Source organism: Gossypium hirsutum, chromosome A11 (assembly GCF_007990345.1).
Source record: "Gossypium hirsutum isolate 1008001.06 chromosome A11, Gossypium_hirsutum_v2.1, whole genome shotgun sequence".
NCBI lineage: Eukaryota > Viridiplantae > Streptophyta > Magnoliopsida > Malvales > Malvaceae > Gossypium > Gossypium hirsutum.
In genome coordinates, this window is record NC_053434.1 from 2,476,482 (window position 1) to 2,488,843 (window position 12,362).

Here is a 12,362-nt window from a genome sequence, read left to right on the forward strand (position 1 = left end):
CGCATCGGCAGCCGAAACGAAGATTGATGCTTTTGGTTTTCAACCCATGACACCTCGAATTTTCCAGAGCACTTGCGCTTTTTCCTTTCGTCGGTTTCTCAAATATTGGATAAGTGCAAATTTCCAATATTTGCCGTATTTAATCATTCTTTTTAATGTTGAGAAATTATCTGGTACCTGGTCTTAAAATATTTAGGTTAATATAAATTTAAATTATTGAATTCAATATTCAATTGGGAATTAGACTTATTTTAATGCTTAAATTTAGATTTTAGCAAAATTTAATAATTTTAATATGTTCAAGTTGTCATGAAAATACATGTGATATATTTTTATAATTTTATATTTTAAATTCAAGACTAAAATGAGTTTATTTGTCAAATTTATATATAAAAATGAAAAAAATACAAGCATTCAGATGAACTTAATTATTAAATTCAGGATAAAAAATTACAATAACTCAATATTTTAAAATTGCTTTAAGCAACTTAATCCCTGTAAAAATAAAAATTCGTGAAATCAAGGCATCCTTCTCTATCGATAAATACCATTCCACCTCGTAACTAAAATAACCAAAACAAGAAAGAACTCCGACAGTTTTTCATTGGTTTTCTCTGTGAATTTTCTTGCTATTTCTCAGCAAACAAATGGATGCCTTCACTTCCTTCTTCGATTCCCAATCGAGGAACAACTGGAGTTACGATACTCTCAAGAATTTCCGTCAGATCTCTCCCATCGTTCAAGCTCATCTCAAGCAGGTAAATCTAATTTGCTACTTAAGATTTTGAACGTTGGATTGAATCTTTCTTGGCTTCTTCTGAGAGTTAAAACGTATTGCAGTTCTCATCTTTTATGTGATTATAAATGCTTGTTATGATTTTATCCATCTATTTAATTATTTTTCTGCTTATAAGAAAAATGATCTCGATTATCTGAGCATAGCGTTTCTAATTTGCAGGTTTATTTGACCTTATGTTATGCACTGATTGCCTCTGCTGTTGGAGCTTATCTCCATATTCTTTGGAACATTGGGGGTTACCTCACCACATTTGCATGCTTAGGAACCATTATTTGGCTCCTTTCCACCCCTCCTTGTGAAAAGGTAATAATCTTTCTTCATTTGTATAAGATGATGATATTTCTTTTTGCATGTACTCATCTTTTGCTTTGGTTTTATTAATTTTGCAGCAAAAGAGAGTTTCTCTTCTAATGGCATCGGCAGTGTTTGAAGGAGCTTCAATCGGTCCTCTAATTGACTTGGCTATTCAAATCGACCCCAGGTATATTTCCTATAAAAGCTAAATTGGTAATTTTGTGATATTAATGATACACCCATGCGGTGAAAATCCTTGGATTTTGTTTCAAGAATCATATTAATTTGTGTTACATTTGGAAGATAATACTATGCTTAATTTCTATTTTACTATTACTATTATCTGGACCTGTGAATCTCATTTGGGTGGGTGACTTTGTTTGTCTTTTCTTCCTTTGCAAATGATTAATAATAATACTAAAAAAATGGCTTGTACTAATGGTGTATTTATCCACAATGACAGTGTATTGGTAGCTTCATTTGTGGGAACAGCATTGGCCTTTGCATGTTTTTCAGGAGCTGCTATGTTAGCAAGGCGACGAGAGTACCTTTACCTTGGTGGCTTGCTCTCATCTGGTGTGTCCGTGCTTCTCTGGTTGCATTTTGCTTCCTCCATCTTTGGTGGTTCCACAGCCCTCTTTATGACTGAGGCAAGCAAATATTAGCCAGAAACTTTCTGTCTCGTTGTACTTGAAAAGCTGCTATTGACCTTCCCTCTTTGCCTTTGATTGTCCTCACAGATCTACTTGGGGCTTTTGGTGTTTGTGGGATATATGATAGTTGACACGCAGGACATAATCGAGAAAGCACACTTGGGTGACCTGGACTACGTGAAGCATGCCCTGACTCTTTTCACTGATTTTGTTGCTGTATTTGTCCGCATTCTGATAATTATGGTGAGTCAAGCTGGAATACCTGATAAAGCTATCTTTAATGGCTGACTTTATATTAATTTTTCATTTTGGTATACGCGAACTAACACTGAACATTCTTGTGTTTTCAGTTGAAAAATTCAGCTGAGAAGAGCGAGAAAAAGAAGAAAAGGAGAGACTAAATCACAAAGCATTAGCTGAGGAACTTTTTCCCATCTAACCTTGCCTTGGAGACATGAAAGTTTGTTGCTTTTTGTACTAAAGCATCATGTTAATATAATAAGTTAATAACCATGTTATTTTATTTCAACTTTTGCCATATGTTAACGTCGTTCGCCGTTTGCATATATGATGGGTTTTGCCCACCACACACATCTACCAACATTCAGTTCCATTCTATGAGGCACAGTTGCACCAATTTCTTCAATAGAACTCGTTGCTGGGAACCCATGGTGGCTCAAAAGGGTTTGTTTTTCTATTGCTCCAATGTTAATCCATTGACCGAATAGTACATAAAACCAAAATAAGAAAATGTTTTTAGTAAGTACCACATTACTGAGTACTACCAAAGAAACATAACCCAACAGGAAGACTAAACAATGTTCTACTAGGGACGAAAAGTTGCTTTAAAACGACATAAGCTAGCACATATATGCCTCTTGATCTTCCTCGTACCTAATATAGTGTTTTCTCCCAAGTTTCACCCACGGTTGGCTTACTCTGACATCCACTCCTGCCACCTGTAGGCTCACTAATCTTCTCATCACCGTTGTCTCTGTAACCATCTTTTCGGTCTTCCGCTGAAAGATGTCTACTCTTGTGACTCCTACCAATCTCCAAGGGTGATGCACCTCTCTTTTCTCTATGCTTTTTGCTATCAATAGACCTTCCATGGTGAGGGTTACTGTCATAACTTTTGGTTCTACTGTCACCCGGCTGGCATCTGAAACTATGGGAGTCCTTGTCGAAATAACTCTGATGCTTAGGTTTAGATGGAGATCTCCTTTTCATTTTCCAGTTTCTTTCCATATGCGATGAACCACTCCTTTCTCTATGTTTTCTGCTATCAATAAACCTACTATCGTGGGGGATATCGACATCAGTGGGTCTTTGGTACACTGTATGATAGTTTCTGCCAGTATCATCACCCGACTGGTATCTGAAACTCCCCGACCTTCCGAAACTAGAATCCTCATGGCAATATCTCTGAGACGTTGATTTTGATGGAGATCTTTCCCTTTTCCAGCTTCTTTCCAAGGGTGATGCACCTCTTCTTTCTCTATGCTTTCTGCTATCAATAGACCTTCCATAGTGAGGGTTAGTGTCAGCCTCAGGACTTCTCGATGCCCTACGATAAGCTCTGCCTCTACTATCACCTGGTTGGTATTTGAAACTCTGGGAATTTGGTCTCTGTTGGTCCTTGTAACGATTATATCGGATGTCAGAGTTGAAATAGCCAAGATCCCTCTTGCTGACATGATCTCTTGGGGAATACTTTCTATTTTCCTCGTAAACATCTGGTTCTGGATACCGGACGAGAGAGGTAGATCGGGATCTCGATGTTGAAAATTGCCCACATGGAGGCTGTGATTGACGCTCCCCTTCCTCACTGCCCGTAGACAAGATAAAAACACTCGATGAACCAAAAAAGGTGCACATATTGATGAATAAGAAACAGAAACACATCTCTAAACATTGTTAGCATGTATGAAATAGACAGCAGCAAGTTTGTTGAGTGAAATTCAACATCAGAATCATCAGTTTCACCATAGAGCTAAAGATACCGAAAACAGAGACATCAATACATTCCAGCTTGTATGTTAAAAAGACAGAAAATCTATGCACAGAAAGACACTCTAATCACCATAACATGCACTGATGATGAAGCAAATCTTTCCTATATGATGAGGAAAAAGGCTTAATACATTAAAGCCATCGGATCATACCTTTTGGAGTTAAACCCTTCTGGTTTCACATCTGATGTAAGAATGTTTTTCCCTTTAAGAATTTCATCAACTTCAGCAGCATCCACTGTGATTTTCTGAACAGTTGCTTTTATCTTTGCCTCCTGTTCATTAGCAAGCTGTTTGGCCCAAAGCTGTTGACTAGCTAGCGACTGTTCAAAACATTGTTCTTGCAATGCGATAGCATCGATCAAAGCCGAGAACGAAGGTTTGTGACCGGGTTGGTTAGTCGTATTCATTTCCTGAGAGGTAGACTCCATTGCATAGCCTTCTATCTTTGTGCTAAAGAGCTGATTTCTCCAAGTTTCAGACGAGTTAGTCCTACTATTGCAAGTAACTGATGATTACCATAGTTCTACTGCAGTAGGTTTCAATGGTTCATTAAGTCTTCCACTATGTTACCCAGACTTCAAATTTTTCTCAACGTATCCGACACATAGTCAAGAATTAATACAAGATATGATTTTTTTTAAAAAGGCATACACATTCCATTATCTCCACAATCGTGAATCACCCAAGTAAAATAAATATTAAAAGGCTTTAACAAATGTACTACAATTCTTCAAGTTATACACTTAAACTCTTGGAGGGAGCAAACTTACCTAAATATGAGCTGATCAATAAGGCAGTAACAAATGGTTAATCTATATAAGTTCTCCTTTCTTTAACAGTTGGGTAAACGCAGGCACTCTCTCCATCTGGGGAATAAAACATGAAGAACATCAATTAAACTAGATTGAAAATATATTTTTTAATTATTAATTGATATGAGTATGAAAATATGATTTTCTAAACATTTTTCAAATACATAAAATTTTAAAAATATAAAAATACTCAAGTATTCCACCTTAACACTCGAATCCAAGTAACATAGATTAAAACTGGTGTTTATTTTTTCTTTTCTAACAAAATCCTAACCAAATAACTCACATTTATAATCAAACCCTAAAAAAGCTGGGCTTAATAAATCATAAAACAAATAAAATACCAATAAAACATACACCACAGCAATCATTAAATAGGAAGCAAAACAAAAGCCGAAAAAGAAAAAGTGTTACTTTTGGGGGCCCTTCATTTGCTCATAAGAACATAACTGAAAATTTAAAGAAAAAGAAAGGCGAAACAAACAAAATGAAGGGAGAAACACGCTTCGAAGATCTAATAACGGAAGAGGTAGCGACGACGAGAGAAATACGACGAAGAAAGTAGCGTGATTAAGAAGCTAAGATTCGCTGGACTTCTCCACTTTCACGGAGAAAGAATAATTGGATTCATATTTTTTTTCCCGAAAAGTTGGGGGTTGTTTAGCGTATTTATTATAATAAAACTCCTGCTTGACTAGTTGTCGCTTTAATTTTTATTTTTATTTTTATAAACCGGTGAAGATTTATTCATTACCATTTTTAACAAAAGTATTATTTAATATTTTTATTATAAATTTGTAATAAATTCAAATTATTTTATAAAGATATTTAGAAGAAGTTTAAATTTTAATAGAACTAAATCGAAATTTTTAATAAAATTTAGCTTATATTACAACTTAACTAAATTATACTCATTTTCACACTTTAATATTTGTATTTTTTTTTCATTTTAATACTTAAATTACTCTTCTTTGATTTAAAAAATTAATTGTGATTAAAAAATAAACGTCACACTCAATAATGAATCTATTCATTTTGGTTTTTTTCTTTTATATCATAAATGATGTGACTTCACACTCAATAATGAATCTATTCATTTTTGTTTTTTCTTTTATATCATAAATGATATGACTTTTGACCGACAGCGCAATCATTAATTGTTCACCATTGTTGAATGTTGAACAACATTGACTTGACTAAATAAAAGTTTAAGTTCATTTGAATCTAAATAACTATTTACCTAAGTTGATTTTAGTCGCACTTCAAAATATTATAAAAATTTTTAAAATATCCTAAAAATTCAGTCTTCAAGCTTCCCTGCATATAGTGATAGCAAGAGCGCATCAAAATTTTCGGGACATGGAATTGAAAGGGATGAGAACTCTGCTAGACAAGGGATGCATTGACCTGCCAGTTATGAAACTAGCATTGTTCTAGACCATTATCCTCCATGAAACTATTCACATCACAGCAGAAATGTTCATTCTTAGACAACAATGGTGCTCGCTTTAGTCCGAGAAGCCTATTTGCCTTGCCTCCAGATGGTATCTCTCTCGTGCTGGTCTGGATTCTCTCCATTTTGCCAACGGAAGTTGTGACCGAGATTTGCTGCTTGATGTGCCATCAAAAGGTTCATTCATTCCTGCAGGCAGAACTGCTTCATCCTACTTTGAAGTTTTGGGCAACAGGCAAGGGCTTGTTGTAGCTCAGTAAACCACATCTTGTCCACTCTAACACTGGTTTTTATTTACCTGGACTATTCAGTCGACATCTTTTGCATGCTGAACACCAAAGTCTGAATGAGGTTTGATGGTTGCTCCTTTTTTACCCTTGACCAAAGTTTGACCGTGGCTGGACTGGCACTCGGGTGGGGCTGTGGTGTTTGGTTTTTAGCTTTGGAGGAGCTAAGAAGCTACTAGAGTGCTGCTTCTTTAGATTTTGCTTTTTTTTTTTTTCTAATCTTATGTAATCCTGTATATACTTAAATACATAGCTAAAAAGGATGCACAAGAGTTGGTAATAATAGAGATGCTAATAACCTGATTTTAGAGACCTACCAATCTTGTTAACAATATGTGGAAATATTATCCCTCAAGAACATGCACGATCTTTCTTTCTTTCAGAATTCAAAACATAATCAAACCCGATTCCAAATCACCATTCTGTGCCCTCTGAAAGGTGGAAATGGCAATTGACAGAAGTCGGGTTCGGAAACTTCTCAAAGTATGGGACAGTAGATTTGGAGAATCAATAAAGTAGGCTATGGAAGGCAAAAGACAAAAATCAGACAGGGTAACTAATCCACCTCCGCTCACACCAAAACTGCACTACTGCATGAGCAATGTAGCGGACAATGACCTACAAAGGTGGGTACCTACGGTTTTCATATGACTTATGAGCTAAACAAAAATGAAAAAATGGAGCGTACTAGACTATGCTTTGATGCAAATGCAAGCACTTTAGCTTTATGTATCCCTTCTTTACTGGGGAGACAAAGCACCTTTCACTTGTTTCCTACTTTGACAAATATCATCATAACTCAGCTCTACTTATCAGGTCCTGAATATCAATCCACAAGTTAAAGCTTCAATCCAAACCACCAATAATTTCTAGATATTGCTAAAACTTAATGGTCCATTTCCATAACCCAACCAACCTATTAAGACATAAACACATATGTGCCCAAGCATGCCTATGAAGAATGGGGAATTAATGCACAGACCCGCGCGTGTCCAAGCACATACGAGCTACACATGCAGAACAATCATAGCCGAAACTTGCAATCAAAGTCGGAAACCGGAGGTTCTTTATAATACATACCAAAAGGTTTTTCCATTCATTAACATTTACAACTATGCATTAATACCAAGGCATGGACTTGAACAACAAAATACTAGCCTAGAGCTTTACAGGTTCATATATATTCCAGCATACCTGCAATCTAAAGTACAAAAAACACTTCTTGATCTTTGAGGCTTTTCCTTCCATTCATTTCCGAGAAGAAAATATCAGAAACCCAAAATGTTCATCATCTAGCATACTAAAATGCACCCCCAAAAGAACTCGTTGGCCTTTACTCTTTCAGTTTATCACTTCCTAGAATTTACCCCATTTTCTCTCTGCAACCTCCAAAAGACTAAGACATACTAAACTCTCATCCTCCTCACAATCCTTTGCCAATTTCAACAGCACATCCAGAAGCTTAATTTTCCTAAAATCATCATTCAATCTGCTTGCATTTGTATCCGAATGGACCGTCCCGGTTTCATTAACATCCGCGCGTGTCCAAGCACATACGAGCTACACATGCAGAACAATCATAGCCGAAACTTGCAATCAAAGTCGGAAACCGGAGGTTCTTTATAATACATACCAAAAGGTTTTTCCATTCATTAACATTTACAACTATGCATTAATACCAAGGCATGGACTTGAACAACAAAATACTAGCCTAGAGCTTTACAGGTTCATATATATTCCAGCATACCTGCAATCTAAAGTACAAAAAACACTTCTTGATCTTTGAGGCTTTTCCTTCCATTCATTTCCGAGAAGAAAATATCAGAAACCCAAAATGTTCATCATCTAGCATACTAAAATGCACCCCCAAAAGAACTCGTTGGCCTTTACTCTTTCAGTTTATCACTTCCTAGAATTTACCCCATTTTCTCTCTGCAACCTCCAAAAGACTAAGACATACTAAACTCTCATCCTCCTCACAATCCTTTGCCAATTTCAACAGCACATCCAGAAGCTTAATTTTCCTAAAATCATCATTCAATCTGCTTGCATTTGTATCCGAATGGACCGTCCCGGTTTCATTAACATCCGCGCGTGTCCAAGCACATACGAGCTACACATGCAGAACAATCATAGCCGAAACTTGCAATCAAAGTCGGAAACCGGAGGTTCTTTATAATACATACCAAAAGGTTTTTCCATTCATTAACATTTACAACTATGCATTAATACCAAGGCATGGACTTGAACAACAAAATACTAGCCTAGAGCTTTACAGGTTCATATATATTCCAGCATACCTGCAATCTAAAGTACAAAAAACACTTCTTGATCTTTGAGGCTTTTCCTTCCATTCATTTCCGAGAAGAAAATATCAGAAACCCAAAATGTTCATCATCTAGCATACTAAAATGCACCCCCAAAAGAACTCGTTGGCCTTTACTCTTTCAGTTTATCACTTCCTAGAATTTACCCCATTTTCTCTCTGCAACCTCCAAAAGACTAAGACATACTAAACTCTCATCCTCCTCACAATCCTTTGCCAATTTCAACAGCACATCCAGAAGCTTAATTTTCCTAAAATCATCATTCAATCTGCTTGCATTTGTATCCGAATGGACCGTCCCGGTTTCATTAACATCCGCGCGTGTCCAAGCACATACGAGCTACACATGCAGAACAATCATAGCCGAAACTTGCAATCAAAGTCGGAAACCGGAGGTTCTTTATAATACATACCAAAAGGTTTTTCCATTCATTAACATTTACAACTATGCATTAATACCAAGGCATGGACTTGAACAACAAAATACTAGCCTAGAGCTTTACAGGTTCATATATATTCCAGCATACCTGCAATCTAAAGTACAAAAAACACTTCTTGATCTTTGAGGCTTTTCCTTCCATTCATTTCCGAGAAGAAAATATCAGAAACCCAAAATGTTCATCATCTAGCATACTAAAATGCACCCCCAAAAGAACTCGTTGGCCTTTACTCTTTCAGTTTATCACTTCCTAGAATTTACCCCATTTTCTCTCTGCAACCTCCAAAAGACTAAGACATACTAAACTCTCATCCTCCTCACAATCCTTTGCCAATTTCAACAGCACATCCAGAAGCTTAATTTTCCTAAAATCATCATTCAATCTGCTTGCATTTGTATCCGAATGGACCGTCCCGGTTTCATTAACATCCGGTTCTTCATCAGCTTTCTCACCATCCTCCGCTTTGCCGTAAGACAATGAAGGCAACTCTGTTTCAAAATCCAACGGCTGTGAAGGCAATACCCGTTTCTTCTTAGTGCAATCTGAATTCGAAGTGCTTTTAATCTTCCTCGCCGAATCAACTTCCTCCTCGGAAAACCCTAAATCTGCATCCTTTCCCAAATAAACTGCCCTCCTAGTGTCAGCACTAGCAGTTTTTCCGCCGTGATTGTCGATCATTTCATCATCATTGCAATCATAGAAAGCGGCAGAGGTGGAGGTGGATTTGTATCTAGGAGAGTGGAATATTTCCCGGCCGTCATGAAGCGCGGCACAAAGATCATCTGGCAGCTTGTCCAGGGGTGATTCCGGCGGAGACACCATTGTGATGCCGGTGGAAGCGTCGGGGATACCGAAGGGGAATTTCCAGTCCCCGCCGGAATCGTTGACATCAGAATCCGACTGCCCAAAAGAGTCATGTGATTCCATCAACGATCTTGATTTTGAATCTCGAAGTTCTAAAAGACCTTGGAAGTTGAAAACGCTTGATGTGCTGTCTGCTTTAATTACATTCGTTAAGCCATGTTTATTTTTAAAAAAATAAGTTTAATTATTTTATATTTTTTCAACCTTTTATATATTAATTTTTTTTTCCTTCCATGTATTCATCGGAACAAGTTTGATAATTAATTCTCCGCTTTCTATAAACCGATTAAAGGGTAGACTTAGTTATGAAATTTAAATTTACAAGGAGGATGAAACCTACCATTGATAAAATCTTTTTTTTTTAGATAAATATATACTAAATATAATGGGTTGGTATTATACAATAAGATAAACTTTTATTTTATATATTTAGTATGAGATTTTGTAAAGATAATGTTGTGGCTAATTTTATTGTTTAATGTGTGAGATTTTTTTCTCTTATTTATTTTAGATTTATTAAAAGATAAAATTTTATCTGTGAAGTTTATCGATGAGTATTTTATATAACTAATGAATAATTTTATATTTAAAATTATTTAATCTAATTCATTTGATATATTTAATATTTTACATATTAAATATCTTTTAAAATTTTGGTAAATTCGAAACAGAACAGTGCCATTATGTACTAGTTCTGATAGAAAAATGGTGTATCCACCAGTGCGGTACTGATTGTATTGGTTTTTAAACTTCACAAATAAGGTCAGAGGGGTATCAAGTGTCCTATAAGGGTATAGTAAGATATTAAAAAATAAATAATTTTAAAAAATAAGCACATGACAATTTTTTAATGCTGTTTGTGGAATAAAAAATATATTATAAATGTATCAAATATTAATCCTTTTACTAAGGGAAAATACTGATACACTGCAAGTGGAGTTTTTAAACTTCATAAACAGGGTCAAGGGTTGACAATTGTCCAAATACTAATATTTTATTATATCTTTATAAGACACTTGTCAACCTCTTAACACAATTTGGAGTTTAAAAACTCTACTAATAATGTGTCAAATATTATTCCATATCTAATATATTTTTTATCCAAGGCCTCGACTTTTGTTAATAGTGTTAAGACATCATTCGTTTTTACGCAATAACTACTAAATCAAGGCTAAAAGTAAAATTTTCATATTCAATTAAAATCAAATTAACCAATTAAGTTGAATAAATTTGGATAATCTATTCGCTACCAACATTAATTTGACCAGGGATGAATAAAGATTTTTTGAAATTTTTGTTATTGATTTAATTTAGTTCAAAAGCAAATAATTAAACAAATTAGTTGATTAACTGAAATTAATAATATATATTAAAATATTATATATAACTCCAATATATATTATTTACCTATAAGCCCTATATATATATATATAAAAGCTAAATGTACTTATGACTATTGATATAATGAGTCCAAGAAAAATTAGGAAATTCAAATTCTGTAATAAAAAAATTTTTGATTCAATCAATTGGTTAAGTTTGTGAGTCAATTAATTTGATGTTTCTTTTTAAATCGATATTTTAATTTATTTTCAGTCCAATTGGTTCGACTAATCAATCCAATCTAATTCTAACAATTATGAAAAAAAATAACACCTAGAAAAGCAAGATATGAGTGTTTTGTAAGTTGGATATGAATATATTGGGATGAATTACTTTTGGGTATGAACTAGAGTTGCCTATGGGCCAGGTTGAGTCTGGCTTGAAAATTAGGCCTAAATTTTTGTTTAAGTTCAGTTTAGATAAAAATATTAAAACTTGGGTCTAATCTGTATTAATTTTTTATAATTTTATTTTTATATAAAAATTAAAATATATAATGTCGAAACCATTTTTTTATTTTGAAAAACGGGAGTCGACATTTTAAAACTAAAGTTTGGAGTCGCCACCAATCTTTTTCGAGGTGTGATTGGATCACCTTGAGATTGATCATTTTAATAAAACATTTTAATTTATTAAAACAATAATTTTGGGTCTACGAAATTCGAGAAAAAGGGTTCGGGAGCCGGTTACGCACGAGGAAGGGTTAGCACCCTCGTAACGCCCAAAATTGGCACCAATTGACGAATTAATGTCTTAACATTGAAAATTTGAAGAAAAAAATGTTAAAACATGATCCCTTTAAAAATGTGCGAACAACTCGAGTTAGATTTTAAGATTCACTCGTTCCAAAGGAATAAAATACCACATCCAGTACGTTAGGATACGATATTCTAGGCCTCCAAAAAACTAAGATCACCTCATAATTTCCAAAACATGCAACGAAGTTTAAAAGGGTGTTCAGTTATTTGGTCAAACGGTAAATCGAAATCCAGCACGTTAGGGCACAATTTTCCACATTTCCAAACACGAAATATTACCT

The 12,362-nt window shown here is 35.0% G+C and overlaps 2 protein-coding genes across 5 annotated transcripts; one reads left to right on the top strand and one right to left on the bottom strand.

Moving 5' to 3' along the window:
* The first annotated feature begins 321 nt into the window (after positions 1–321).
* Positions 322–2,275, top strand: LOC107924206 (bax inhibitor 1). The gene is made up of 6 exons (XM_016854548.2): positions 322–758; positions 959–1,102; positions 1,189–1,280; positions 1,557–1,743; positions 1,834–1,989; positions 2,097–2,275. The coding sequence occupies exons 1-6, from the start codon at positions 648–650 to the stop codon at positions 2,145–2,147; spliced, it is 741 nt and encodes a 246-aa protein (XP_016710037.1). The 5' UTR covers positions 322–647; the 3' UTR covers positions 2,148–2,275.
* A 143-nt stretch (positions 2,276–2,418) lies between these two features.
* LOC107924205 (serine/arginine-rich splicing factor 11) lies at positions 2,419–5,268 on the bottom strand. 4 transcript variants are annotated; one of them, XM_016854544.2, is made up of 4 exons: positions 4,988–5,244; positions 4,532–4,627; positions 3,912–4,219; positions 2,419–3,574 (listed from the first exon to the last, which is right to left on the bottom strand). In XM_016854544.2, the coding sequence occupies exons 3-4, from the start codon at positions 4,187–4,189 to the stop codon at positions 2,641–2,643; spliced, it is 1,212 nt and encodes a 403-aa protein (XP_016710033.1). In that variant the 5' UTR covers positions 4,190–4,219; positions 4,532–4,627; positions 4,988–5,244; the 3' UTR covers positions 2,419–2,640. The 4 variants fall into 4 exon arrangements, with proteins under 4 accessions (XP_016710033.1, XP_016710035.1, XP_040936469.1 ...); XM_016854546.2 differs by having other exon boundaries at positions 3,912–4,287; positions 4,988–5,227; XM_041080535.1 differs by having other exon boundaries at positions 4,532–5,267.
* Positions 5,269–12,362: the final 7,094 nt, after the last annotated feature.

Bases quoted from the DNA above. Each gene is read 5' to 3' on its own strand.
- LOC107924206 (XM_016854548.2), top strand. From the start codon at position 648: ATGGATGCCTTCACTTCCTTCTTCGATTCCCAATCGAGGAACAACTGG. The intron at 1,103-1,188 runs GTAATAATCTTT...TTAATTTTGCAG, and splicing joins CCACCCCTCCTTGTGAAAAG to CAAAAGAGAGTTTCTCTTCT. The intron at 1,990-2,096 runs GTGAGTCAAGCT...TTGTGTTTTCAG, and splicing joins TCCGCATTCTGATAATTATG to TTGAAAAATTCAGCTGAGAA.
- LOC107924205 (XM_016854547.2), bottom strand. From the start codon at position 4,189: ATGGAGTCTACCTCTCAGGAAATGAATACGACTAACCAACCCGGTCAC. The intron at 3,575-3,911 runs GTATGATCCGAT...GTCTACGGGCAG, and splicing joins GAAGGGTTTAACTCCAAAAG to TGAGGAAGGGGAGCGTCAAT.